This window comes from Carassius carassius, chromosome 11 (assembly GCF_963082965.1).
Source record: "Carassius carassius chromosome 11, fCarCar2.1, whole genome shotgun sequence".
NCBI classification, from domain to species: Eukaryota; Metazoa; Chordata; class Actinopteri; order Cypriniformes; family Cyprinidae; genus Carassius; species Carassius carassius.
The window spans coordinates 1,852,707-1,880,413 of record NC_081765.1 but is presented as its reverse complement, the minus strand read 5'-3'; the positions used below and the strand labels follow the sequence as shown (position 1 = coordinate 1,880,413).

General features: G+C 36.2%; 1 protein-coding gene across 1 annotated transcript in view; it reads left to right on the top strand.

The window, feature by feature from the left end:
• Nucleotides 1-27,187, top strand: part of si:dkey-11f4.7 (piezo-type mechanosensitive ion channel component 2) — a 256,411-nt gene extending 229,224 nt beyond the window's left edge. Inside the window, 13 exon segments of the mRNA XM_059561374.1 lie at nucleotides 1,269-1,457; nucleotides 2,155-2,347; nucleotides 2,553-2,685; nucleotides 3,946-4,093; nucleotides 4,825-5,039; nucleotides 9,292-9,450; nucleotides 14,108-14,255; nucleotides 15,305-15,493; nucleotides 20,070-20,162; nucleotides 20,434-20,603; nucleotides 22,975-23,258; nucleotides 23,489-23,708; nucleotides 25,580-27,187. Of these exon segments, the coding sequence (XP_059417357.1) occupies nucleotides 1,269-1,457; nucleotides 2,155-2,347; nucleotides 2,553-2,685; nucleotides 3,946-4,093; nucleotides 4,825-5,039; nucleotides 9,292-9,450; nucleotides 14,108-14,255; nucleotides 15,305-15,493; nucleotides 20,070-20,162; nucleotides 20,434-20,603; nucleotides 22,975-23,258; nucleotides 23,489-23,708; nucleotides 25,580-25,832 (2,394 nt within the window). The 3' untranslated portion in view covers nucleotides 25,833-27,187.
• Nucleotides 27,188-27,707: the final 520 nt, after the last annotated feature.

Below are 27,707 nucleotides of genomic sequence, written 5' to 3'. Positions count from 1 at the left end.
GTCACCGATGGAGTTTTCATTCCATGCCGCTGTTGCCTCTGGCTTGCTTAGTTGGGGACACATAATTACCAGCATTTTCGTTGACTTGATAGACTCTGAGAGTACCAGGACATGTACCTGGGGACAATTTTTCTTGCAGGAACTCCAGCACTGAAACGCCTTGGCAGTGAACTGGGTCTGCATGGTGTATCATAAACCAACCTTTGAAAACATGTCATCTGAGGGCATAATGTCTTCTAGTGCAGGAATCCCTAGCACTAACTTTTAATCTCTTTATTTAGTCTGATGGTGTGTTCACACCAAACGCGAAGTGACACATCACGCCCCTCGCTCTAGCTTCTTTTTTTTATTTAAGCAGTTTTTATTCACGAGAGTGAGGCAAAAAACATCCCAGGAGTATAACCATGGTGATGATAAATAAGATCACTGCTTTGTACCTGTTCTAGAGAGAAAAACTGTGTAAAAACATGATTGACATTTTTTTATAGAAATTGGGCTGGTTTTGTTTCGCAGACCTGGCAACCTGTCAGTATGTTGTTGGAAACTCTGAAGCAAAGTTTTTTACTAAAAGTTTGCAGAGAAGAGATATTATTAATGATTAATTTTTTAAAACCGTTTTTTGTTTTAAACTTATCAAATTCATGTAATTTTGCAGATAAGGTAAAAATATTTTAGGATGTTTATATATATATATATATATATATATATATATATATATATATATATATATATAAAATATATATTAAGAGTGGAACAATTAAAATTAACTTTGTAAAAAAAAGAAGACCCCAAAGACCATGAGTGTACACCCCAAACAAAGACTGCATAAGGGTCTAAGTGTGTATATGGAAAAAAAAGAAACAAATTGTATATCCAGTACATACACATGGTCTAGATTGTCCATACTGTGGGCACTTATTTACAGCTAGTTTATTTATTGTTTTATTTTTTTATAAATGAGTGATGTGATGCGAAGTGACGTGGCCATATGGTGTTCCATACTTGAAATGTGTGCTCTGGATTTAACCATCCAAGTGCACAAACACAGCAGTTAGTAGTGAACACACACACACACACACTGTGAACACACACCTGGAGCAGATATGTGTATAAAGGTATTTATATAAATAAAGGTGACTTGACTTGACAGAAACAAAGTTTCCTCATATGAAGAATGGGGCCCAGAGGTTGTAGTCTTGCATAACAAGAACATTCACCTGAAATGTTTTGAAATCTGAAATCTATCATTTTCCCCTTTCTCCATTCAGCTGACAGTTGTGGTAAAGTACTTTTCTCAGTTTGGCTTCTTTCCATGGACAACATCAGCATATCGTGGCATTAATGCGGACCGTGCATTTGCAGTCCCCAACATAGTTGGAATTGAGAAGAAAGATGGATATGTACTGCTAGATCTCATCCAGTTAATTGCTTTGTTCTTCCATCGCTCCATTCTTAAGGTACTACCAATGCTTCACCCTCCCAGAAATCTACATAAGATATCTAACTGCCATTGGAATATAAGTCATTAGATATAAGATATTTAACTGACTTTTTTTCCCCACACAAATTAATAATTCATTCAGCAGGAATGCATTAAATCAATAAAAAATAATTTATTTGTATTTATATTTTTAAAAAAAAATCAAAAAAATAAATAAATAGAAGTCATAATTTCAATATATAATGTAATATTTAACTCTATAATCAAGTTTATTTATCTTGGGCTTTTACACATACATAAATTAAGCCCATGCATGTGCTAAAGTTGAGTAGCTGTTTGTGAGCTCAGAGACAAGGGCTAGACTAGAGAAACCAAATGCAGTTGATTTTAACCCTCTGGGGTCTGGGGGTGTTTGGGGCCCTGGATAAGTTTTGACATGCTTGACATTTGTGTTGTTTTTTACAGTATCTTAAAAACGTATTAATGTCTAAAGTCTGTTTACACTGTATTCAGCACAAACTGTGCTACAATAATATGTAAGCAACATGAATGTACATGTTTGTGTTTTTGAAAAAATAATTTTTATGTGCGGTTAGTGAAGAAGTACAATTTTTATGCCTCTGATGTCTGAGAATGCTGCCTAGTGTGGTGGATCAGCCGGTTTTTGAACAGAGCCATTGAGATGAGATGTTGATGTGTTTTTGTTCCTTCAGTGTCATGGTTTGTGGGATAACAAGGAGGTCGAGATGCCAGACTTTTTTAAGAAACTGAAGAGAAAAACAGAGAAAAGCAAGATGGCTGGAGGATCAAGAGCACCAGAAGAAAACACAAGTCGAAAAACGTCCTTCTTTCCTTCATACACTTCTTTTCTTCAGAGACAAAGAATAGAGGACCCTGAGATACAGGGTAAGATCTCCACATGGACATACATGAGGAACTTTTTTACACATACATACTGTATAATACTTAAAACAAATAATGCATATACATATACACAAGCACACATTCACACGGGCCAGTTTGTTCTCTCTTGATCTTGTTTTGTGCTTTGTGATGCCATACATAAGTATTTACATATCTGTGCTAATATGAATATTAAATATTATATCAGCAGATTCAAACCAAAGCAGGAAAAAACATTCACAGAAGAAGCAACAGTGGAATGTGCCACTAAGCAGGAAGGATCGAATAAAACAGTACATGAATGGCCGAATGCTGGAAGCCAAAGCTGCTGTCATAGAGCAGTAAGAGACTAATAAACATGTTTTATTCACTAAAACATATATATAACATATAAACATATGTATAACATATGTATATAATTTGAAAATATATTGTTCAAAAGAGCTTTACATAAACAAAAATTATTTAAAAAGCACACAGTGACATGAATATATACATTACAACAGCTTGATTCTCACTTCCCTTTTTCTTCCATTCTGGGTCACAGAGATCTCTAGTTGTTCAATTCAATTAAATTCAAGTCTATTTGTTTATCACTTTTTACGATACAAATCATTACAAAGCAACTTTACAGAAAATTACGTTTCTACAATATTTAGTAGTAGCTAATATTTATAAGTGGTGACTGTCAGTTTATGTGCATATGACAGGATTTTTCAGAAAAATTCAGAAAAATAATACAAGACGTAGTCAACCAGACAATTATTAACATTATTAACAGCAATTATTATATGATGTAGTCACACTTGTAGCAATATTTGTTAGTTCTGTTGTTGATTCAGGGTTAGCATCATCTGGGCTCCTCTGAGGGTCAGCATCATCTCTTCTCAGGTGTTCTGGATCAAGACTGGAGCTTGTGTAAATCCTAGTTGGCAAAACAGAGAAACAGATAGAGACCTCATTAGCATAGCTGCTGTTCCAACAAAGTACAATTAATTAGTTTAACCCAAGCTAAAGAATAAGAATGAGCATTTGATCAGGTACAACTGCACCTTTGGTCCACCTTTGGCTACAACAGCCATGGCCACCCTAGTCTCAGTGCCCCCAAGCTGGTGGTCCCAGTACTTCCTTGTGGTGGTGCTCTCAAGTCCAGTGCTCCCTTCTCCCAAAGCGACGGTGCTCTCTACAGCTCGTCCCATGGTGGAAGCATCATCCACTAGAGCTCCTCCCATGGCAGTGGGTTACACAGGCCATCATTGAACTCTCTTTGCTGCCTGTTGGCTCCATCATGGCCACGGAAACGATCCCTTAACTTTCGGTACTCTTTGTCAGCTATGTCAGACGTTTCCTACAACAAAGAAATGGTGTAACATATTCTTGACATAATATCCAGTTCCAATGGCCTTGAGAGCTCTTTCGCTGCAAAATACACATAGCAGTGAATGATTGTTTTCCTCTGGAATGATTTTTAGCCTCTAGAATTGATTGTTAGTCTATGACCTATTATATGTCTATTTCACTATATTTGCATAGAATCCTGGCATATTAAAGGAAACAATAATAATGCTTCTGATTGTGTAAAACTTTTTTTTTTTTTTTAGTGCTCTACACATATACTTACCCATAAGGCAATTCTTCTATGACATCATCCACCCTGAGTACAGCCCTGTGTGCGATGTGTATGCGCTGATGTTCCTGGTAGATGTTCTGAACTTCATCATTATTATATTTGGATACTGGGCCTTTGGAGTAAGTGCTTCCTCACATACTATCCCTTTTTCACACTTAAATTTTATTTTAATTGAAGTAATTCAGTTTTAAAGAACTGCAGAAAAGTACTTTTCTATTGGGTCTTAATTCCATCTATTTTCCAAAATATAGTGTATTCTGGATGAAAATAAGAAATAAAAAAAACAGAGAGTGGATTGCATCAATATGAATCTAAATCCTAGATTAAATCAAAGTTTCTTCTTCATCAAAATCAGCCCTAGGTATCCATTCAGGGCCAGATTTTTAGAATACTGCTTTGTGCAAATAAATAATATTGTGTATGTACAGTCACAATGAGAAATAAAGCCCTTGCTTTTTTTGACAGTGCTGGTCATCAATGGCACAGCATCATGCTAACTTAAATAAATGTTTTTAAACCACCATCTGCTTTTTACTACATCTTCAAATGATTTATAAACATATAACTTATGTTTATTAATATAATCATCTCTATATTTGATGGCACTAAACATAACCTACTCCTTGCCTTTGAATGCAATAAGATAATGTTTAGTTCCACCCATCAAATCCTCTAGTAAACCGCCAATTTAAGATTATGTAGTCAGTTTTACTTAAGTTTTCCTCAATATTTGAGCATATTGCATTTCATTGTGGAGCTTTGACCAGCACAAGTTTTGACTTGCTCAATTGTTTTATCTGTTTATTTATTTTTTGTGTCAATTAATAAGTGTATTGAATTATTGATACAGAAGCACAGCGCAGCTGCTGATATAACAGAGTCACTGTCAGAAGACCAGGTTCCTGAAGCTTTTCTCGTCATGCTCCTCATCCAGTTCAGTACTATGATTGTGGACCGAGCACTATATCTCCGTAAAACTCTTCTTGGGAAGTGTGTTTTCCAGGTAGTGCTTGTGTTTGGGATCCACTTCTGGATGTTCTTCATACTGCCTGGTGTCACAGAGAGGTGAGGAATAAATGCAGAACTATACTGTAAAAAAAATTTATGACCAATAATCTATGACAACATTTGTTTTTACATTACTTTAACTCATCAAAATAAGCTAAGCAATTTTGTTAAATTATACGTTTTACAAGGTTAAATTTTTTAAGCCAGTTTAATGTAATTAACGTTGAAATGATTTAAAGAACTAAGTTGATTGTACTTAAAAATGTAAGGCAGCAGCTCATTTTTACAGTGCACAGTGAAAAAAAAAATACTTCTTAGATAGATAGATCGATAGAGATAGATAGATAGATATACCTTTTATGAAAAAATGCATACATTTGATATGCATGGTAACAATACAAATATTTTGCCGATGGGAATGAATGTGAATAATTATTCTCTGAAAACTTTTCTTAAAAAAAAAATATTTTATATAATTTCGGCAAATGCATTTTGTTTACAGATATTAAGATATATGCTAAAACAACACAGATACTGAATGATTTTAGCAATGTAATGTGGTGGCACAAAAGGTATTTACATTCCATCAAATCAAATCAAAATCAAATCACCTTTATTCATATTAGCGCTTTAAACAAAATGCATTGCGTCAAAGCAACTGAACAACATTCATTAGGAAAACAGTGTCTCAATAATGCAAAATGACAGTTAAAGGCAGTTTTATTGTCATTTCCTTATCCCATATTCCATATTAGGGGTGTGCAGTTAATATCTTGGTCAAAGGCTTGTGCATTCGGTGCTCGAGGGCTCTGAATTCACTCATTGTGAGTGTATCCAATGAGAAAGCTCCGTTCGCATTTACCCCTCTTCTCGAGAGATGAATGATGAGCGTCTCGCGGTTCAGGTCCTGCTGCTGCCAAGGCACATCAAAGACTTGGACTGAGGGTTTAGTGGGTTTCAGATGCTCTTTTAAGGAGTTTTCGATCCTGATCCTAACTGAGGATAGCTATGAGCTAGCTCAGTGACTGCTACCCTTCATAGGATCTTTAAGTAGCAGTCTCCTTGAGGCCTTGCCTAGACAGAGTTATCTCCCATGCTGGGTTTGTAAGAAGATAGCCCACTCTCTGTGGGCTGGGCAACTTTGTAGGAAGGCCTTAACTGGCTATCCTGGCTAGCTGTGAATTGTTCTTTCTAAAATGGTCTATGAGCCCTCATAAGACCCTTATGATTAAGGATTGCTGTGTTCAAGCTCAGCAGCTACTTTCCTTTGTTTAAGTAGCGATCTCTTTGAGCTTCCCCACAGGCTTTACAGTTTAGCCCTTTTCAGTGGTCTTGTGTATCCAATGCTGCGTTTCCACCACAGGAACTTTACCCAGGAACTAGGGACTTTGGCCTGGTACTCGGTGTGTTTCCACCGCAGGAACCAGGAACTAAATAACGTTCCGGGTAAAAAAATGCCCCTCAGAAAGTCCCTGCTGGGGATAAACCACCATTTATTCGGATAATTTTCAAAATATTACTGTTATTGTGTCATGAAATGTAATTTTAAAAGTATTTCAGGCGAGAATGTAGTTGTTTAAAACTCAAATCTGTGGTTTATTTATTAATGCGTGCAGACCTACGTCACCAGTCTATTTTCCTTATCTTCCCAGTTCTTTACACCGTGCTGGAAACGCAGAAAGCAACAGGTCTGGGGGGAAAAAAGTTCCTGGTACAAATGTTCCGGATAATTTCGGTGGAAATGCGGCACAAGCTAGTATTGTTCACATAGCTGAGGATAGCTGTGTTCTTAACTTGGGTGTGATGTTCCCCTTTATCTGAATTGGGTTCCCTTATTCTGCCTGTTATGTAAGTGGCCTAAGGAGTCAGTGGCTTGGCCTCTTTATGAGGAAAGTCTTGGTGTTTGTCTGTCACTTCCTTGGTCATTCATTTTGGCATGGCATAGTTGGCATTTCATTCCCCATTGTGTCAGCTAAAGGACTCAGTGTGGAATTCCCTAGGAATTCCCTTCAGCCTACCTGTTTATGTCTCCTTCAGACTACTAAGTTAGTGACGTATTCAGCAGGAACAATAGGATTGGCGTTGTTTCACACCTGCTTCAGACACCGGTCATGGTGACAGCATTCCCCATTGTGGCCACTAGAGGATGGAGCATCTCGTTCCCTCTCAGGGAACTATTTTTTTTTCATATTAGTCAATATTGATAATAATCAAGATTATTTGGAGACTGGGATGGATGTAACACTGGTCAGTTTTTCCAATTTCTCTAATGAAACACACACGGATCAAAATTTCTTTATTGGTAATACTATACTTGTGGGGGCATTAGGTCCTCATAGCATAGAGAATAACAGGTACACACAGCAATAATTTCAGTCATAGAGTTAAGACCCTCATATCTCATAATGGTAACACTTAGTAGAAAAAAAAATATGTTTTCTCAATGCACATGTAACCATATAAATTCAATATTAAGCAACTTCTAATGCAGTTTCACACTAGACTCTTGTTTGAATCAATATGTAAAATTAAGCTACGCACGACAGAGGCATGTTAACAACTGTGTTACAATACCTTCCTTTTTTATTACACTTTGCATTCATTAATGAAATAAGAATACTAACTGCTGCAGTTTTGCAAGTGGATTTTTTTGTCCAGTCTTAATTGATACAAGACATGTTGGCTTTTGTACCCGATGCTGATCTCTGTGTGGGACTGATGCATGACTTTCTATTTACATACGAATTATTAAAATTATTTTTCTGAATGCAGCAAAGGACTGTTTTATAAAGTAGGACAACAGTTTTTAAAGTACTCCTGAGACCATGTGGCTATATTTCACACAATAGCTAATTCCATTAACAATAAGGTCAAGGTCAGTTTATTTATATAGAACATTTAAACATATTAATTATACACATGTAATAAAATCTTAAAATGGATCCTATGTTGCAGTGGTAACCAATGAAGAGATGCTAGGACAGGAGAAATGCTTCCTCTCCTCTTAGTACCAGTCAGCAACCTCGCGGCTGCGTTTTGGACCAACTGCAAGCGATTCAGCAATGAATGCTTGAGACCCATATAAAGTGCACTGCAGTAGTCAAGTCTAGAAGTGATGAAGGCATGGGTGACTATCTCTAAATCCTTAAACGATAGCATAGATTTCAATTTGGCTATTTGCCTCAGTTGAGAAAAGCTACTCTTCACCACTCTTATCTGTTTTTCAAAATTAAGATCAGAAAAATAAAAAACCTAATGTTTTAGCAAAAGGATGAATGTTTGATGACATCTGATCTAGATTGATATTGATATCCAAGACAGCATCTGGGGGTCCAACGACAACAGACAGTTTTGCATTCTACATTTAGCTGTAGAAAGTTTGCATGAACTCTGTTTTTGTCCGGTTCAAGAAAGTTAGGGTAGGTCTAAATCCATCCAGAAAACATGAAAAAAAGCTTTGAAAAAAACAGCATTTGGTCTACTTGTGATCTGATCAACCAATACATTCTTCTTAATTCTAGGTGTAAATAGGGCATTACTAGGGTTCTGTGTAGATGCAAACACGTCCCGGGGATTGATTCTGGGATCAACTGGGATAGTAACATTGACAGGTTCAGTCCCTGTACAAGCTCTGTGTGAACAAAAGACAGAACCAATGCCATAAAGGGTGTGTCATAGTGATTACGCACATTAACGTGCAACTCTTTTACCGGGTGTTTTGAAGGCAGATCAATGTTTACAGCGAAAAAATATGTGCAAACTGTAAAGAAGCAGAGATCAGTAAGCTCCTCATTATCCGCGCTAAAGCTGAGATCATTCACCAGAAAGTTAACATGCATAGCGTTTTTGACTCATACATTACATGTCACATCCTGATGTCATGTCTCATTACGGGACATTTACGAGTTGTGTGTGAACTCACGCACATATTCCCAGGAAATCACTGGCAGTGTGAATGAACCAAAACCTAATGATCCGGGAACAATTGCTGGGACACATTACCCGTGTATTATCCGGAATCTCAGTGTGAAAGGGGCTTTTGTGTATCCAATGGTTTGAATGATTGGGGCAGCTCTGTACGCTTATATCTCATTCCCAAGTCTCTCCAGGTTACATAATCACACAGGGACATTTTTAAGGTGTAACCCATCACTTAAGAATTGGGCTTGTTGATCATTGTAGTTGTGTGCTATAATGGAATTAATAATTGTAAAGCCTACAATATGGCTTACCAATAGCAATACAATATGGATTATATACCATTATGAGATTTCTGATATAAAGTTTACTGCAATGTTTCTTATTTCAGGAGATTCAACAGGAATCGAGTTGCTCAACTTTGGTACTTTGTAAAGTGCATTTATTTTGGACTCTCAGCTTACCAGATAAAATGTGGCTACCCAAACCGTGTTCTTGGAAATTTCCTTACCAAGAACCACAACTACTTCAACCTCTTTCTCTTTCAGGGGTAAGCAAATTACTCACTCCACAAAGAACGATTTGGTTATTGTTTCTCTACATTCAATAAAATGTAAAATTGTCTCTTAGCATGCTACAAAGACTCTAAAGGGATAGCTTAATTAAAGGTATACTTTTCTATGCATGCTCTCTGAACTACACCTTAGGAGGTTGCACCCCACTACACTAACTGGCAGTATGCCTTCACTGGCCTTTTAAATATTTTCATAATATATTTGCTGTAGGGCCTTAATGTACTCCACAACCAGTGTTGATTTCCCGGCAGCCACATCACATTGGTGTAAATTACTAATTTATTGTTATTGGATGCTCAAAAAAAAAAAAAGAAAAAGTAAAAGAAAAATTTGCTGTGGCAAGTGATTTATTTCTTGGAATTGCAGCTTCTGACATGATTGCCAGAGGACGGATGAAATAATTGTTTTCATGGATGAAATAATGCGCATAGACTAAATGGCGCCACAAATTAGCCATCTTTAATTTAGCACAACTTTTCGTTATATTGCTGTAATAATTTGACCAAACTCCCCACCACAAACATTCAAGTCAAGACAAGTCACCTTTATTTGTATAGCACTTAAAACAATACTGGCTGTGTCTAAGCAGCTTTTTGTCAATAATGCAAGACATTATCAGAGTCATATTTCCAGATAAAGACAGATCATTGATGATTCAGTGATGTCATCATCCAGTTCAGCTCTCTTCCAATAGTGTTGTGCAATCAATAAAGCACCCTCAAATAAGCAAGACAAAGGTGACAGCTGCAAGGAACCAAAACTCTATCAGTGACAGAATGGAGAAAAAAACTTTGGGAGAAATCAGGCTCAGTCAGCTCAGCCAGTTGTCCTCTGGCCAGATGTCTTTAATTCCTTTTAAATAGACTCCTAAGCCTTTGCTGCCTAATGATTTGCCAGTTGATGTACTTTTAATCATACATTTACATTACATTTTACATTTAATCATTTAGCAGACTCTTTTATCCAAAGCGACTTACAAATGAGAACAATAGAATCAGTCAGGTCAACAAGAGAACAACAACAGTATACAAGTGCCATGACAAGTCTCAGTTAGTCTAGTATAGAACGCATTGGCAGGTTTTTTTTTTTTTTTTTAGAAAATGAAAAGACAAGTAAAGGAAAAGTGCTAGTGTTAGTTGGTTAAGTGCAGGCGAAAAAGATGAGTCTTTAGATGTTTCTTGAAAATGAGTAAAGACTCAGCTGTACGAATTGTGATTGGGAGGTCATTCCACCAGCTGGGCACAGTCCAGGAAAAGGTCCGTGAGAGTGATTTTGAACTTCTTTGGGATGGTACCACAAGGCGTCGTTCACTTGCAGAGTGCAAACTTCTGGAGGGCACATAAGATTTAACCAGTGAGTTTAGGTAAGTTGGTGCCGTGCCATTGGTCGTCTTGTAGGCTAGCATCAGTACCTTGAATTTGATGCGAGCAGCTACTGGTAGCCAGTGTAACCTGATGAGGAGAGGACTAATGTGAGCTTTTTTTGGCTCATTGAAGACAACACTCGCTGCTGCATTCTGGATCAATTGCAGAGGCTTGACAGTACATGCAGGAAGGCCTGCCAGGAGAGCGATACAATAGTCCAGTCTGGAGAGTACAAGAGCTTGAACAAGAAGTTGGGTTGCTTGCTCTGACAGGAAGGGTCTAATCTTCCTAATGTTGTATAAGGCAAACCTGCAGGACCGGGTAGTTGTAGCAATGTGGTCTGTGAAGCTTAACTGATGATCCATCACAACTCCTAGGTTTCTAGCTGTCCTCGAAGGAGTAATGGTTGATGAGCCCAGCTGTATAGAGAAGTTGTGATGAAGCAATGGGTTAGCTGGAATCACCAGGAGTTCTGTCTTCGTAAGGTTAAGCTGAAGGTGTTGGTCATTCATCCAGCTAGAGATGTCACTCAGACAGGCTGAAATGCGAGCAGCTACCGTCGGGTCATCTGGTTGGAATGAGAAGTAGAGTTGGGTGTCATCAGCGTAGCAGTGATAAGAAAAGCCATGCTTCTGAATGACAGATCCTAATGATGTCATGTAGATGGAGAAGAGAAGTGGTCCAAGTACTGAGCCTTGAGGAACCCCAGTAGCAAGGTGGTGTGAAACATCACCCCTCCAAGACACACTGAAGGATCTGTCAGAGAGGTAGGACTTAACCCAAAGGAGTGCTGTTCCAGAGATGCCCATCTTTCTGATGGTGGACAGGAGAATCTGGTGATTAACAGTGTCAAAAGCAGCAGAAAGGTCCAGTAAGATGAGTACTGAGGATTTAGAAGCTGCTCTTGCTAGTCGCAGGGCTTCAGTAACCGAGAGCAGAGCAGTCTCAGTTGAGTGGCCACTTTTGAAGCCAGATTGGTTGCTGTCCAGGAGGTTGTTCTGTACAAGGAACATAGAAAACTGGTTGAACACAGCACGCTCAAGTGTCTTTGCAATGAATGGAAGAAGGGATACCGTTCTGTAGTTTTCAAGAAGCGCTGGATTTAGAGATGGTTTCTTGAGCAGTGGGCTTACCCGAGCCTGTTTGAATGCTGAGGGAAATGTTCCAGAGTGAAGAGAGGAGTTGATAACGTGAGTAAGCGAAGGTATGACTGAAGAAGAGATCGCTTGAAGGAGGTGAGTGGGGATCGGATCAAGTGGACAAGTAGTAGGATGATTGGACAGGAGAAGTTTGGAGATGTTCATCTCTGAGAGTGGGGAGAAGGAGGAGAAAGAGTGTGCGTCGGTCATTGTGAAGTTGTCCTCTGTCTGCGGTGTGGAGAATTGGTCACTGATGGATCTTGTCTTATTTGTGAAGAAAACTGCAAAGTCGTCCACTGTAAGAGTCGATGGAGGAGGAGGTGGCGGCGGATAAAGAAGAGAAGAGAAAGTCTTGAAGAGTGTCCGAGCGTCACAACAGCTTTTAATTTTGTTGTGGTAGTAGGATGTTTTAGCCGTGAAGACATTTGCAGAGAAGGCTTTTACTGTTTTTTACTGTTAAAATCACAATCATTTTCAATCATACAATTAAAAGACTAGCAATCATCAGTGTAAAGACAATTTTATTATTTGCATGAAAACACTTAAGTTGGCAGGTAACACTTTATAATAACTTTCATTAATAAATCCTTAACATACAGTATATAATGTGTTACAGAGTATTAGTTTATATTTATTCAAATAATTAGAAAAAGTGAGATAATATGCTTGTTTGTTTACTAATAAACTTATTAAACATTATCTGTTTAACAAATCATTATTTAATGTAAATTAAAATGCTTACAAACATCATTAAAATTTCAGTTAATATGATCGTTCACTTTTTAAAATTCTTCAAATTATTTAACAGATGATATACAATGATTAAATGCTTATTTGTTAATGGACAACACTTTTGCTGCTATTGAGGAATGTTATGGGTAGGCTTAACAATTGGGGTCAGAAGTGTACAGGGGTCGATTTGATTACTATAAGGGAACAAGCTTCATTCTGTTTATATTAAATTGTTTTGAAAAATAAGTATTTTCTTGGAAAATATATAATTTTTCTCCTGTTGATGTATGAATCAAAGAATACCCTGTTACAGTACACTGTAAAAAATGATTGTGATTTTAACAGTAAAAGACACTAAAAATGCTACAGTAAAAACCTGTTAATTGGTTATAAGTAAGTTTCCATACTATATACGGTGAATAACTGTGATTACATATAATGTAATTTTAAAGTAAAATACTGTTAAAATCACGGTTTTTGGAGGTGAAAAGAAATATTAATTGTATAATTTACAGTGAAAAAACGTAAAATTGACACTCCCAGAATTCCCTGCATGACACTTCATATAAATTTTTTTCGTTGAAATAACATGTTTCTTATTAGTTTTTTTTTCTTCTCAGTTGTGTACATTAGGGTTTTATCTTACATCTTAAGTTTTTAAATTAATGTGTATTGCATTATTTCAATATCATATGTATTACCATGATGGTGTTTAGTGTTTCTGTGCATAATACTGTACAGTTTTTGGTGGTTATTAGTATTACAATGGTTCAAAACAGATATTAGTACTTTAATATGCCGGTTTATTAACATTACATCAGTTAATTAAATACGTTTTTTTATTGTAAATTTAAGTTAAGTCTGTAAAACCTAAAATGCTTCTACCATATTTTCAACTGTGAAGTTCTGGCAACCACAGCTGCCAGTATTTCACCATAAATGTCACAGAATTTTTTTTTTTTTTTTTTTTTTTTTTTACAGTGTAGCATACTTATATAAGAACCTCAAAATGCCATACAGTCTTCTATATGAAAAAAGAAAAGAAAGACAGACTACAGTCAAGCCGGCATTACATTTTATCAAAATTGTGAATAATTACATATTCATTAGTCGGTCAGAAAGTATGGGAATCCCAAAAATTATAATGTGTGAATAATTGTTGCAGCTTGGCAGTATAATGCATTGCTGTTTGCTTGTGTAGTTGTCATCTTAGGCCGATGTCTGTGTGTCTTACAAACCTGGACTTGTCACAGCACTTACATTTTGTTGTTCTTTTGTTGGTTTGATTGTTTCTATTTTCCTCATTATTTAGTCGATTTGGATAAAAGTGTCTGCTAAATGATTAAATGTAAAGTAAATGAAATGGGCCTTTTTTTTTTTTTTTTTTTTTTGGACAGGTTCAGGTTAGTTCCGTTCCTGACTGAGTTAAGGGCAGTGATGGACTGGGTGTGGACAGACACAACTCTAAGCCTGTCCAGCTGGATCTGTGTGGAGGACATCTATGCCAACATATTTATTCTCAAATGCTGGAGAGAAGCAGAAAAGGTGAAAATTTGCCATCAAAATTAATTTTATTATCTTTCCAAACTGATACATAAAGGTTACATCATATGTTTTTATAAAGTCATGCTCTAGTACTCTCTGCAGTACCGTACTTCCAACACTGCATATCTTAGATGTCTCACACATTTATCTTTTTTTCTTAATTCAATAAAGAAGTCAACCTGTGATTTTTAGTTCCTCTATTAGTCACACATCTTTTCATCATATAAGTTCACAGGCCAGAGTTCACCAAATGTGTATTCATTTGGAAACAAATCACCACTGTGTGATACATTCATGTTTTTACATTGTACTTCTATTTAAAAAAGATACTTGCATGTAATTACATCTGTAATTTATGTCTGTAATTACATTTATAATTACACTGCTGACCCATCCCTTACACCTTAAACCCTAAACCTACCCTTATCACTGAACCTGTCCCTAACCTTACCCGAATCCCACCTCAATACCAGCAGAAGTGTTTTGCAATACAATATGAACACAATAAGTGCATTGTAGTTAAGGCCACTTAATTAGTGAAATAAAGGAGAGGAGACAGTATGTAATAGTCTTAGATTATAGTATTAAATGCCACCAATTGTCACTTCAACAAGCAAATCCACAAAGTAATTGTCTAAATCAAATTCCATCTAAAATGAAGAAATCTCATAAGTAAAAATAAGACTTTTTAAAACTTTACATGAATTAAATATTACAAATAAATAAATAAAATAAAATGATCATGTAATACTTTTGAAAACGTTTTATTGTTCCACAGGTACACAAAAAAAATGGAAATTGCAGCAATACTTTTGTATCGTTTAGGGGTGGGGTATTTTTTTATATATAATATTTTTTAAGTATTTGTTTATAATAGGAAATACTCTACATGTCATCTCAGAAATAATTCAATTTGAATTTCAGTGACATTTACATTATATTTCACAGTGGTGTACTCCCTTTTGTTATATTTTATTATAAATATCCCTCTCCTTTTTGTTTGTGATATTTTAAATACTATAACATAATAGAATGTTTTCTTGCCATAGAAATATCCTCACCGACGTGGACAGAGGAAGAAGAAGGTGGTAAAATACACAATGGGCGGCTTCATTATTTTTGCTCTCATCTGCATCGTCTGGTTCCCTCTTCTCTTTATGTCTTTGGTTAAATCTGTAGCAGGAGTAACCAATCAACCTCTAGATGTGTCCATCCAGCTGAGCATACTTGGATATGAGGTGTGTGATTCAACACTAAAGAGTAACATTGTAATCTCTACTATAAGTCAAGTCCACAGTATTTTTATTTGTGTGATGCAGAGTTAGAGAAGTTTGGATCCATTTGCAGTATATTTATTTAGAGAATGATCAGACAGGCAGTAATCAGATTACAGAGTCAAGTATGTCAAAGGATATCCAGAATCAGAAACAATACCAAGTAGAGGTCGGGGCAGGAGGCAGAGAATCACAGGCGGTATAAACAGTCCAAGATAAGACATGGCAAGAACAAACACAAGGAAAACGCTCTGAAATGTCAGACTGGGCTAAACAAGACTTCGCAATAACTGAGAGTCCAAACACATTATATATAGGGGAGTGGTAATGAGGAACACCTGGCGGTGATTAGCCCTAGGCACGGCATTATGGGTAATGGAGTTCAGACCCCAAATGCAATAGTCTTGAGTGGAGTGCCCTCTACTGGAGTTCATGGGCACTCCAGCTGACGATATTGACAAGTTACAGAAAACAGATTTGAATTACAAAAATGCGATAGTGTATTATGTGTATGCCAAGTTACAGAACTGGGTCTTTAATCTAGATGTAAACTGACAGAGTTTGGCTGCATCCAGAACAACACTAGGTTGATTATTCATATCTTGCCATATCTTATGCATTTAGCAGTGGACATGAAAGACTGTCATGTGATATGAGCTCGCATAAATATTTAGGAGCTAAACCATTCAGTTTATAAGGAATTAGCAAGATTAAAATCTACAAAATTTTATCGTTTCTGCATTTGACATTGGGAGCATAGGTTGTAGTCTAGAGATATATTTAAGATGAAAAAATTCAGTTTTACAAATGCTAGAAACATGGCTTTCAAAAGAACAAATTGCCACTTGTATTACTATCTATTATGATACTATAATATGAAATTATAATGAAAAGTGTTGATTATAGCATTGTATGAGGAACTCCTCCCATTGCATCAAAGATTGCAGCACTATACATCGACCAAACACACTCACGTCTAATAATCACTCAATGCAGTGATCTCCTCTTGCAATGGGTAAATCTCACAAACTCTTTCATCATATCTAACATTGTGAAAATACAGTGTAAATAAGATATGCGCTGAGCAATGTAATATAATAACAACATAGATAACTTTTTTATGCTATTAACAGGAATAGTGTGAAGTTAATTGTTTAGTTTCTTGCTGATGCACTAAAGCATAAACAGCAGTAAATCACTTTGAGGCGAAGAACATCTGTACACGATGTATTCTTTACATATTACACTGATTACAGGTCATGATAATTACCGATTTATATATTATGTTTCTCAATGTTAGTGTCTAAGGTTTAAAATGTTTTTTGCACCAAAAAGTTATTTTCTTTACCTAACAAAAGTTTTACTCTTGTGATTGATGGACATATTGTATATGAGTTTCGAATGCCCCAGTGTTGCCAGCTATTCTTAAGTAGCTCAAATCTGATTGAAAAGTTTCTAAATGTCCCTAGATGATGCCATACGCTAATTAGTATATTCGTGATGTCTGCCTAATGTCAGCCGTTTTCACGTTTGCTTCTCTCCTACTCTCTGTGCACACATGCTCTATTTCAGTGTTCCAAATATGTCCAAATAAAGCTGTTCTAATTTATATATTTATCTGTTTCTGTTGTCAGACAATGGAACAAATATGAAATAGTGACTGCAACAGCAGTGCTGGGAAGTCATGAAAAGTCACTAGATTTGACCCTAGTACTTTTTTTGTACCTGGTAAAAAACAAACAAAAGTCGTTTGAAAAGTCAATAAATTGGCAACATTGGAACACACCTATATATATATATATATATATATATATATATATACAACCCGAATTCCGGAAAAGTTGGGACGTTTTTTAAATTTTAATAAAATGAAAACTAAAAGACTTTCAAATCACATGAGCCAATATTTTATTCAAAATAGAACATAGATAACATAGCAAATGTTTAAACTGAGAAAGTTTACAATTTTATGCACAAAATGAGCTCATTTCAATTTTGATTTCTGCTACAGGTCTCAAAATAGTTGGGACGGGGCATGTTTACCATGGTGTAGCATCTCCTTTTCTTTTCAAAACAGTTTGAAGACGTCTGGGCATTGAGGCTATGAGTTGCTGGAGTTTTGCTGTTGGAATTTGGTCCCATTCTTGCCTTATATAGATTTCCAGCTGCTGAAGAGTTCGTGGTTGTCTTTGACATATTTTTCGTTTAATGATGCACCAAATGTTCTCTATAGGTGAAAGATCTGGACTGCAGGCAGGCCAGGTTAGCACCCGGACTCTTCTACGACGAAGCCATGCTGTTGTTATAGCTGCAGTATGTGGTTTTGCATTGTCCTGCTGAAATAAACAAGGCCTTCCCTGAAATAGACGTTGTTTGGAGGGAAGCATCTGTTGCTCTAAAACCTTTATATACCTTTCAGCATTCACAGAGCCTTCCAAAACATGCAAGCTGCCCATACCGTATGCACTTATGCACCCCCATACCATCAGAGATGCTGGCTTTTGAACTGAACGCTGATAACATGCTGGAAGGTCTCCCTCCTCTTTAGCCCGGAGGACACGGCGTCCGTGATTTCCAACAAGAATGTCAAATTTGGACTCGTCTGACCATAAAACACTATTCCACTTTGAAATAGTCCATTTTAAATGAGCCTTGGCCCACAGGACACGACGGCGCTTCTGGACCATGTTCACATATGGCTTCCTTTTTGCATGATAGAGCTTTAGTTGGCATCTGGTGATGGCACGGCGGATTGTGTTTACCGACAGTGGTTTCTGAAAGTATTCCTGGGCCCATTTAGTAATGTCATTGACACAATCATGCCGATGAGTGATGCAGTGTCGTCTGAGAGCCCGAAGACCACGGGCATCCAATAAAGGTCTCCGGCCTTGTCCCTTACGCACAGAGATTTCTCCAGTTTCTCTGAATCTTTTGATGTCGTTATGCACTGTAGATGATGAGATTTGCAAAGCCTTTGCAATTTGACGTTGAGGAACATTGTTTTTAAAGTTTTCCACAATTTTTTTACGCAGTCTTTCACAGATTGGAGAGCCTCTGCCCATCTTTACTTCTGAGAGACTCTGCTTCTCTAAGACAAAGCTTTTATAGCTAATCATGTTACAGACCTGATATCAATTAACTTAATTAATCACTAGATGTTCTCCCAGCTGAATCTTTTCAAAACTGCTTGCTGTTTTAGCCATTTGTTGCCCCCGTGCCAACTTTTTTGAGACCTGTAGCAGGCATTAAATTTTAAATGAGCTAATTAAGTGGATAAAAGTGTAAAATTTCTCAGTTTAAACATTTGCTACGTTATCTATGTTCTATTGTGAATAAAATATTGGCTCATGTGATTTGAAATTCCTTTAGTTTTCATTTTATTAAAATTTAAAAAACGTCCCAACTTTTCCGGAATTCGGGTTGTATATATATATATATATATATATATATATATATATATATATATATATATATATATATACACACACAGTGGGGCCTGAAAGTTTGGGCACCCCTAGCAAAATCTGTGAAAATGTGAATAATTAAAAAAAAAAAATAAGAGAAATCATACTAAATGCATGTTATTTTTTATTTAGTACTGTCCTGTCATTAAGAGCTCGTGGGTGAAAACTTTTGGAATTTGAAGATCAAGGTAAATTGTACTTAATGTGTGTTCTGGGAAACATACAAGTATCTTCTGTTGCTTACGAAGGGCAGAACTAAATGGAAAAAAAATTATATTTCAACAAAATAAGAAAAATTTGGCCATCTTCATCATGTTCAAAAGTTTTCACCCCCAAGCTCTTAATGCATCTTGTTTCCTTCTGGAGCATCAATGAATGTTTGGACCTTTTTTAATAGTTGTGTTTGAGTGCCTCAATTGTCCTCAGTGTGAAAAGATGTATCTCAAAATCATACAATCACTGCTGGAAAGGGTTCAAATATGCAAAGATGCTGGAAAACTGAAGAATCTGCAGGACCTTAAAGATTTTTTCTGAAGAACAGTTCTCGGTTTAACTATTCAGAACGAATAAGGGACTCATGCACAACCATCACAAAACAGAAAGACAGTCGTGGGTCATCCAGGTAACCACACACAGTATTAAGAACCAAGGGTTCACAAACTTTTTAATAGGGTAATTGTAATAATTTCAGCATTTTTTTTTTTTCTTATGGACTAAATGTAAACGTCTTTTATGTACAATATCTTACTCAGGACAGAACTAAATAAAAAATAACATGCATTTAGTATGATCTCTCTTATTTTGTGAAAATTATTCACATTTTCACAGATTCTGCATATAAATATTTATGCGTATATTGGCCCTTCAGGAGCAACTGGTCTAATAAAGCGGTTCCCAAACCCGATACCACCAACATTAAACATTTTGGATGTATCTCACACATACTAATGTGCCAAAGAATTAAATTAGGTGTGTTTTCTAAGGGAGACATACAAAATATGCAGAGGACCAAGACTGGGTACCACTGGTCTAGTACAAGAGAATTAATCATGTTTTCTTTTTACATGTGTTTACAGCCATTGTTTAGCATGAGTGCTCAAGAACACAATCTGATCCCATACTCTCAGTCAGCCTTCCAGAAGATGAGTAATCGCTTTGCCACGTACCCGGTACACATTACATTTGTCCCAAAACATGAGCAATTACAATCTATAGTTCCCTTTCACTTCATTCAACACATTTTACTTTGAACACAGGCAAAAATGCAAGTTCACCTTTAGATTGCTGTTTTTGTGACTGAAACTTATATTAATCTTAATTTTTGTCATGACTGTTTTAAATTGTAAAACAATAACACTTTGAGCCTTGAGTTTAAACAGCTAGACTGTCAATCCTTCTGTTGTCAGTCTGATCAAACTGTCCTCCATGTGCCTAAATTAGTCAGCGATGCAGTTTCTTGTCAACTACATGGCAGAGGACATAGTGACTGCAAAGATCAAAAGTGACGCCAGTCGACTGTGGAATGTCAGTCCTGCCAGCCGAGATGCCATGATCTATGAACTCAGCAACTCAACACACTTCTACATCACACTGCGCTGGACTTTACTACGGTATATTCTCACAATCACAACAACTGCACAAATTTTTAAGAATAAATTCTTCATGGTGTCTATGCATGGATGTAATTTAATAACTAAAATCTTTAAAGTAAAAAAGCATGTGGCATTGCAATATTTGTAAAAAAAAAAAGGCATTAACAGTGCTTGTGTAAACGGGGCTGACGAGTCGTGAGACGTGCTGATCCATGTGCGAGCTTTTATTACATAGACACGTGGTCATAACAGGCATGGGTCAAACACTGGCAAACAGGTATATAGAGGACAAGACAAAGAATATTCCTAGGGCAAGCGCGGGTCTTCGATCAGCGAACAATATCCAGAGGGCTAAGCAAGAGGGGTAATCCAGTATCCAAAACCAAAGGGTCAAAACACGGCCAGGCAAGAAAAAGACTAAACTATGAAAACTAGAAACAGAGACAAGACTATGAACATGGAAAGGCTAACATACCGCAGCTATCGTAAGGGGAGGGATATATGCAGAACAATACTCTGCAGTATGTGAAAAGAAGTCCAATGCTTATAAAGTTTGTCTGATGATTGTGTGGTGTGTGTGTGTGTGTGTGTGTGTGTGTGTGTGTGTGTGTGTGTGTGTGTGTGTGTGTGTGTGTGTGTGTGTGTGGATTGTTCTCATTTGCATGGTGTGATTGTTATCAGGTGAACTTGTGATTGGTGCAATGGATCATAGGAAATGTAGTCCAGGGTGTACTGTGTAGTGTTAAAGTCTGTGTGGTGAATTAACGGCAGTTCAAAGACCGGATCATGACAGCTTGCATATTTTAATGCATTTTTGGTGGCAGAAATTCTCTGTGTACTTGTAAGCACTTTACTGCACCACAAAAGAGGTTATAGCATTTTTATTATACATAACATATATTAAATCTGAGGAAAACATGCATTGCTCTCATTATGTACATTAACAAAGTTTTGGGGAAAATTATAGTATAATTTAATGGAAAAATATGTGAATGGCATTCTAGCTGAGGCATGGCAGGATTTTGAATGGCCCCCAGAATTGCAGTTGGGCACTGCAGACAGATATTCACTGCCTGTGGGCGTACACTTGTAGAAACCAATGTGCTCAAAGTTTAAAGACGTTGCGTAGCATGGCACTTCTCATCTGGTGTGTGAGCCCCACTACATGAAGAACAAATAGATTCAAATTGGATGGATCAAACTCATTTTGACTCACCAAAAAATAATTTATATGTTACGACTGTAACCATGGTTCCCTAAGAAGGAAAATTAGTTGATGCTATGGGGAGCGCCATCATCATGATCGCTGTCAGAGTGTAGATGTGTAGCAAACATGTCAATTCATTTGGTGACAACAATGCATAATGTTCGTGGAATGCCCGTGAGTAAACAAAGGGCACCTGGAAAACATTTTGTCAACCCTTTTATCTGTAGGAGATATGCAGGCAAACCCGATACATTACAACAAAACGGGAACCATGCTTACAGTTGTAACCTAGATGTTCCCTTTTGAAGTTTCAAACTTTGATGCAGCATTTGGAGTTGACCCTATGGGGAACCAATGCCCACCCTACCATGCTAAGGGAATGTCTGCCTCATTAGAATAATAAGTAACATAGTGGCCATAGAATATGGTGTCACCAACTCTTCAGATGGTGTCAAATTATGTCAATGCACAGGGAACAATATACATCTTAAACCTAATCTGGATGGGATTCGTTTTACAAGGGTAGATGGATTAATGTAATTTTACCACAGAACATCTGTAATATCAATGGCCAATTCGGATGGGATATGGAATCTCAGTAAAACTACCAGAAGTGGGAAGGGGTAACTGAATTTACGCACTGCTGTCACCTTCCTGTCATCATGCATATATAAAACAGTCAGGTTCAGTCGAGCGATTTATTAATTAAATTCAGATTTGATTATTTTGGTAATAGACACTTACAGTACCTTAAGCTAATAGATGTTCCAGGACTTTAACAAGTGCTTTTGACCTCCTTTCTGATCTGAAAGGTCTGTCGTTAAATGTGGAAAACACTGCCTAGAATTTAAGGCTTTTTCAAGTGTCTCTATGCTTGAAAAACTGTGGAAAAAAAAAATCTAAACAGGAAATGACAGAATATTTACTTACATATTTACAACTGGTCAATTTGAACAGGATTGGCATTACCTGAGGTAATTATACTGGACCTTTTTACAGAAGGTGAAAGTCACCATACTCTTTAGTGACATTGCATGTGAAGATATTTGAAGATACTCTGGCAACAAAGTCTACTATGATGGGGGCAATGCTTTATGTTCTCATTTGTTGCTTCTGTCTCATCTCATGTTTAACATTTTATGGTAAATGTGATGTCATTGTGTGTTTTGCATGTTTGAGCAGAAATGCATCTCTGGTGATGAATGCTGAGGCGGCTGGTGAACACACAGTGAAGTATGAAGATCGCGGACTGAGAGAGGAGCTGGTGTCTATGCTCAGAGGGACACGCAGCCATCCAGTGTAAGTGTTTCTTAAACAGTTAAATATGTATGCTTTCAACATCTGTTTTTTTTTCACTTCTCATTCCATCTGTTTTCTAATGATCAGGTTAATGGAAAATCTGCTGCCAAAATATATCAGAGGAACTTCCGGGCCTAATGCTAAAGTGGCACATCGACTTCAAGTGGGTGAGTTAGTAAACCTTTCTTTCTTTCTATGCTCATTACACACTAGTTCTGATTCCCTAAATATGCACCTCTCGTTACAGTCTACTCGGATGAATCACTTTATTGTATTCCTTGTTTGTAAGCTGCTTTGGATAAAAGCTTTTAAGTGATTAAATGTAAATTAATGGAATTAGAACAACAGACCTGCAGATCAAAGGATGTGTTCTTGACTTTAATGGAATCATTCACAGAGAATCACAAAAGCCTGGATGACGTTCATCTACAGTTCTTCCGTCCTCTGTCCATCAAACTGCAGCGGGGAAACGGGAGCTCTGCAGAGATGGGGCCACAGTGGTGGGTGGTGGAAGAGTGTTTTACTGGCCCTCCAGCCAGCAGATGCCAGAGTATTGAGATGCTGGTGTTCAATGATAAAGTCAGCCCATCCAGTGTGGGCTTCCTGGCTGGTTATGGGTGAGTTTTCAGTCATTTTTAAAATTTCTGAAACATGTCTGTTAAGAAAATATTAAAAGCGTAGTTCACCCAAAAAGTAATCCATATTAATTAAACACACATGTTTTTTTGTGTGTTAATCAGTGTTTAAAAGTGAATTACATTTTATATTAAATTGGGATTACTTATTAATATGGATTACTTTCACAATGTCCTGTGTCTTAATATCAGTGTCTTAATATGAACTTTTTGAAGGTAGGAAAATTTGGTTGAGTGGACTTTCCACCAAATGGCAACCTTCTGGTCTCTCTCTTGAAACCAACACAAAAGTGACTTAAACTGCAATTCATAAACTGGCCAATCTCATAGAGTTTATGTAAAAATGACAAAATTTACAGCATATAATTAATATATATATATATATATATATATATATATATAATATTCATTGTTTACAGCCTGGTACAAAGAGTAGTTTTGGTCTGTATAGCTAATTTTGCCCTTCATGACAACTGTGAGGGGGTTGATTTTTTTTTTTCTTTTTTTTTTTAATAACTTCATTTAAATTATATTAAGCCTTACATGTCTGCATAAATAAGGGCGTGGCCACTTGAGTGGCAGGTGAATTGCAGCTGCTGTCACCACTGTTGAGCTAGGAGACTTGGGGCTGGAATCTTTAGTCATCTCACGATCCAATCTGATTCTGGGAGTCATGATCCGATTCCAGAACTATTCTTGATCTACCTTTTTCCCCTCTTATTAATTAATTAATTAGTTTACCGACTTGAGAATCTTAAAATCCTTACATTTACATATTCTTACATAAGTAATTAAGTACTTTCAAAAATAATTACAAATTGAAATAAAATATATATATATATATATATATATATATATATTGTATGTTAAGAATTTTAAACTAATAAAACTTCAAAACATAAGAACATAGCAAATAATAAAGAGGAGCATAGAAACATGTTACAAACAACTAACAAAGAGTACTTAAGTACTTAAGAGTATTTAAGATTATCTGTACGTTTTCCATTCAAGAACTGTGAATCATTTTCACAGTGAATGACAACAAATAATCAGTGAGGAACTCATTGCTCAACAATAAACCATGAAAAAACATGTTCAAGTGTGTAACTTGCAGCAGAACACATTAATATTGTTATTTTAAATTATCTTTTTTATAATTATTAATTATCAGTATTAGTGTCAGTTTTGCAGCCGTTATGGATTGGATTATTATTATTATCAGTTAATTTTATGAATTAGGACTACATTATTATGTATTTGTCTCATTTTTATCTAAACAATTTAGCATTTTTTTTTTATGACATATATGATTATTTATTAGGTATGTATTTATTATTAATATCAATAATAGATTAATAAAAAGGGCCTAATATTAATTATAATATATTAATTTATCTTTCTAATCATGTCTAAAAAATATAATAATTATGTCTACCAAGCTCTGATAATGTATGGACTATTATATTAACAGACTATCCTAATGTTGATAAAACAAACTGCATTCAACTCAAAACACAGTATTTGTGGTGAGATTCAAATTCAAGTACTGTATATGTAGTAGCAACAGTGTCTTTTTAGTAATATGAAAGTCTGTCACAGGAGATGCATCTAAGATTCCTGATTCATTCCTGACTAGATTGACACCCCATAAAAGACAAATGCCTGTAATTGTCACGTTATTGAGAACTAACATAGAAAGGAAATACAGTGAATTTACACAGCATTTTGTTTAATGCTGTGCAGAGGTGACATAAATACATTTACAGAAATTACAATTGTAGAAATAATTGTATAAATATGATTTTGAATATGAAATCTCTCCTTTTTTTGTTTTCTCTCTATTGATATTGCAGCATTGTGGGTCTGTACATGTCTGTGGTGCTGGTCATTGGTAAGTTTGTGCGGGAGTTCTTCACAGGTATATCTCGATCCATCATGTATGAGGAGCTGCCATGTGTGGACCGTGTACTAAAACTGTGCAATGATATCTTTGTTGTGCGAGAGACTGGAGAGATGGAGATGGAGGAGCAACTGTTTGAAAAGCTCATCTTTCTGTACCGGTCACCTGAAACCATGATCAAAATGACCCGCAAAAAGAATGAGTAGCTGCATGACATTTCTGTCTCAAATATAAACCTCTACACATCTCAGAAAGACAGAAATGTCTGCTATAAGGCACCAACCAGAAAGACATTTTATACACTGTAATGGAATACTAAGGAATATTTTGGCAATATATTTACATCTATCCATGAGAGTTTTTTGAAACCCAAAACTTATAAACTGAAAAGTGCATCAAAGAAATAATTGACATGAATTATGATGTTGGGATGAAATTATGCTTAAATGACTTCACTACTGCTATATTTATATATTTTCCAGTAATCATGCAGTGCACGAGTATTCAGTATTGGTATGCATTTCAGACTGAATGCATATAATTAATATGGCATGTTGTATTACCTTCATCTTGTTGCTTAGTCTTACTGTTCAATTAACACTTTCCCTGCAATCATAAGTAAAACATATTTGATCTGGAAGAATAACTGTTATATATTCAGAAGTATAGCATTACTGTTATCCAGTCCTGAGGTAAATCATCCTTCCACATTTAAGAATTCATTGTAAAACTTTTCAGTGTAAATTGAATGAACTGGCAGCAACTTCACATACAAAGTAAATTTTATAGTACTTTACCCACTTAACAGAATGTTACCGCAATGCACTAAATTAAAACAAAATGTATTTCTTCATTTCATTTGCAGAAACTGACTGCCTTGAATTGGCCAACTGCCAATTACCTTTATAAACTAATATTTATAATGTCAGCATATTAGTACCCTGAAGTTTTGACATTTAAGTTCACTAAAAAAGAAAATCTCTGAAAGTTAATTAAATTAATCAAAATCATTAAAACTAGAAAAACCTCAGATCTTAGAATCAGGCAAGAGATCGCTGCAGCATCAGCAACTCCACAGTTACTGCAGTTAAAAAAAGCAACATGCAGCAAAACATCAATGTTTCTCTGCTCATCCTTGACTCAGAATGGTGGTAACCCACAAAACTTAATTTACAATTTATTGATGTTAAAATACATTTTGGATTTGTGTCTGTTTATTTCACACTTTTAAACAGCAAACAGGACAAATGGTTGGCCTGATGTGTAAGATCATCGACTCTGCATGCGATCCAAGTAATGATTGTGTAGTGCAAATAGCAAATTAACAGCAAATAGCCCCTCTGTGTAGCCATGAGAAAAGTTCTGTATGTGATATCTGAATGTAGTGAAAAATGAGGAGCTACTGAGGTCCTGTGTATGTGTACGTATATGAGATATAGATTTATTTGCATAGATTTTCTTTGTTGACTGTAAAGCCTATAACGTTCTTCACTACTTCAACATGTGAATGTATTTCAACAATTTATTGTCTGTGCTCAAATTAAAATGTTGAATCACTTAATTTGTTATTCTTTTGTCTATTCTTTCAGTTTACATTTAATCATTTAGCAGATGCTTTTATCTGAAATGACTCACAAATGAGGACAAAAAATCAATCAAACCAAGTGCAACAATATGTAATTGGTGTGACAAGCCCTGGATAGTCTAATGCAGTACACATAGCAAGGTTTTTTTGCTTTTAAATAAATAAGAAAACAAGAAGACAGAATAGAACTAATGATCTGTATTTGTTTGTGAACATTTGATGATCAACCAAAGGCAATTTGTTTGGATTGGAACCTTTCTAAGATGGTGTTTGTGGTAATGTAATGTAAGTAATGTATGCATTGTGTATGTAATGTGGTCTTGTTAGTTCTCTCAGGCACTCTTCAATACACTCCTTCTGAGTGGTTTCGTCAACATTGCTATCATGCAGGAACAGCTACAGTTTGGTAAATGGGGGTGACGCTCTTCAAAATCCTGTGCTTCTGTTTCCCCTTCAGAGGCATACTGAGGGTCACCTATAAATTAACTTCTTGCAC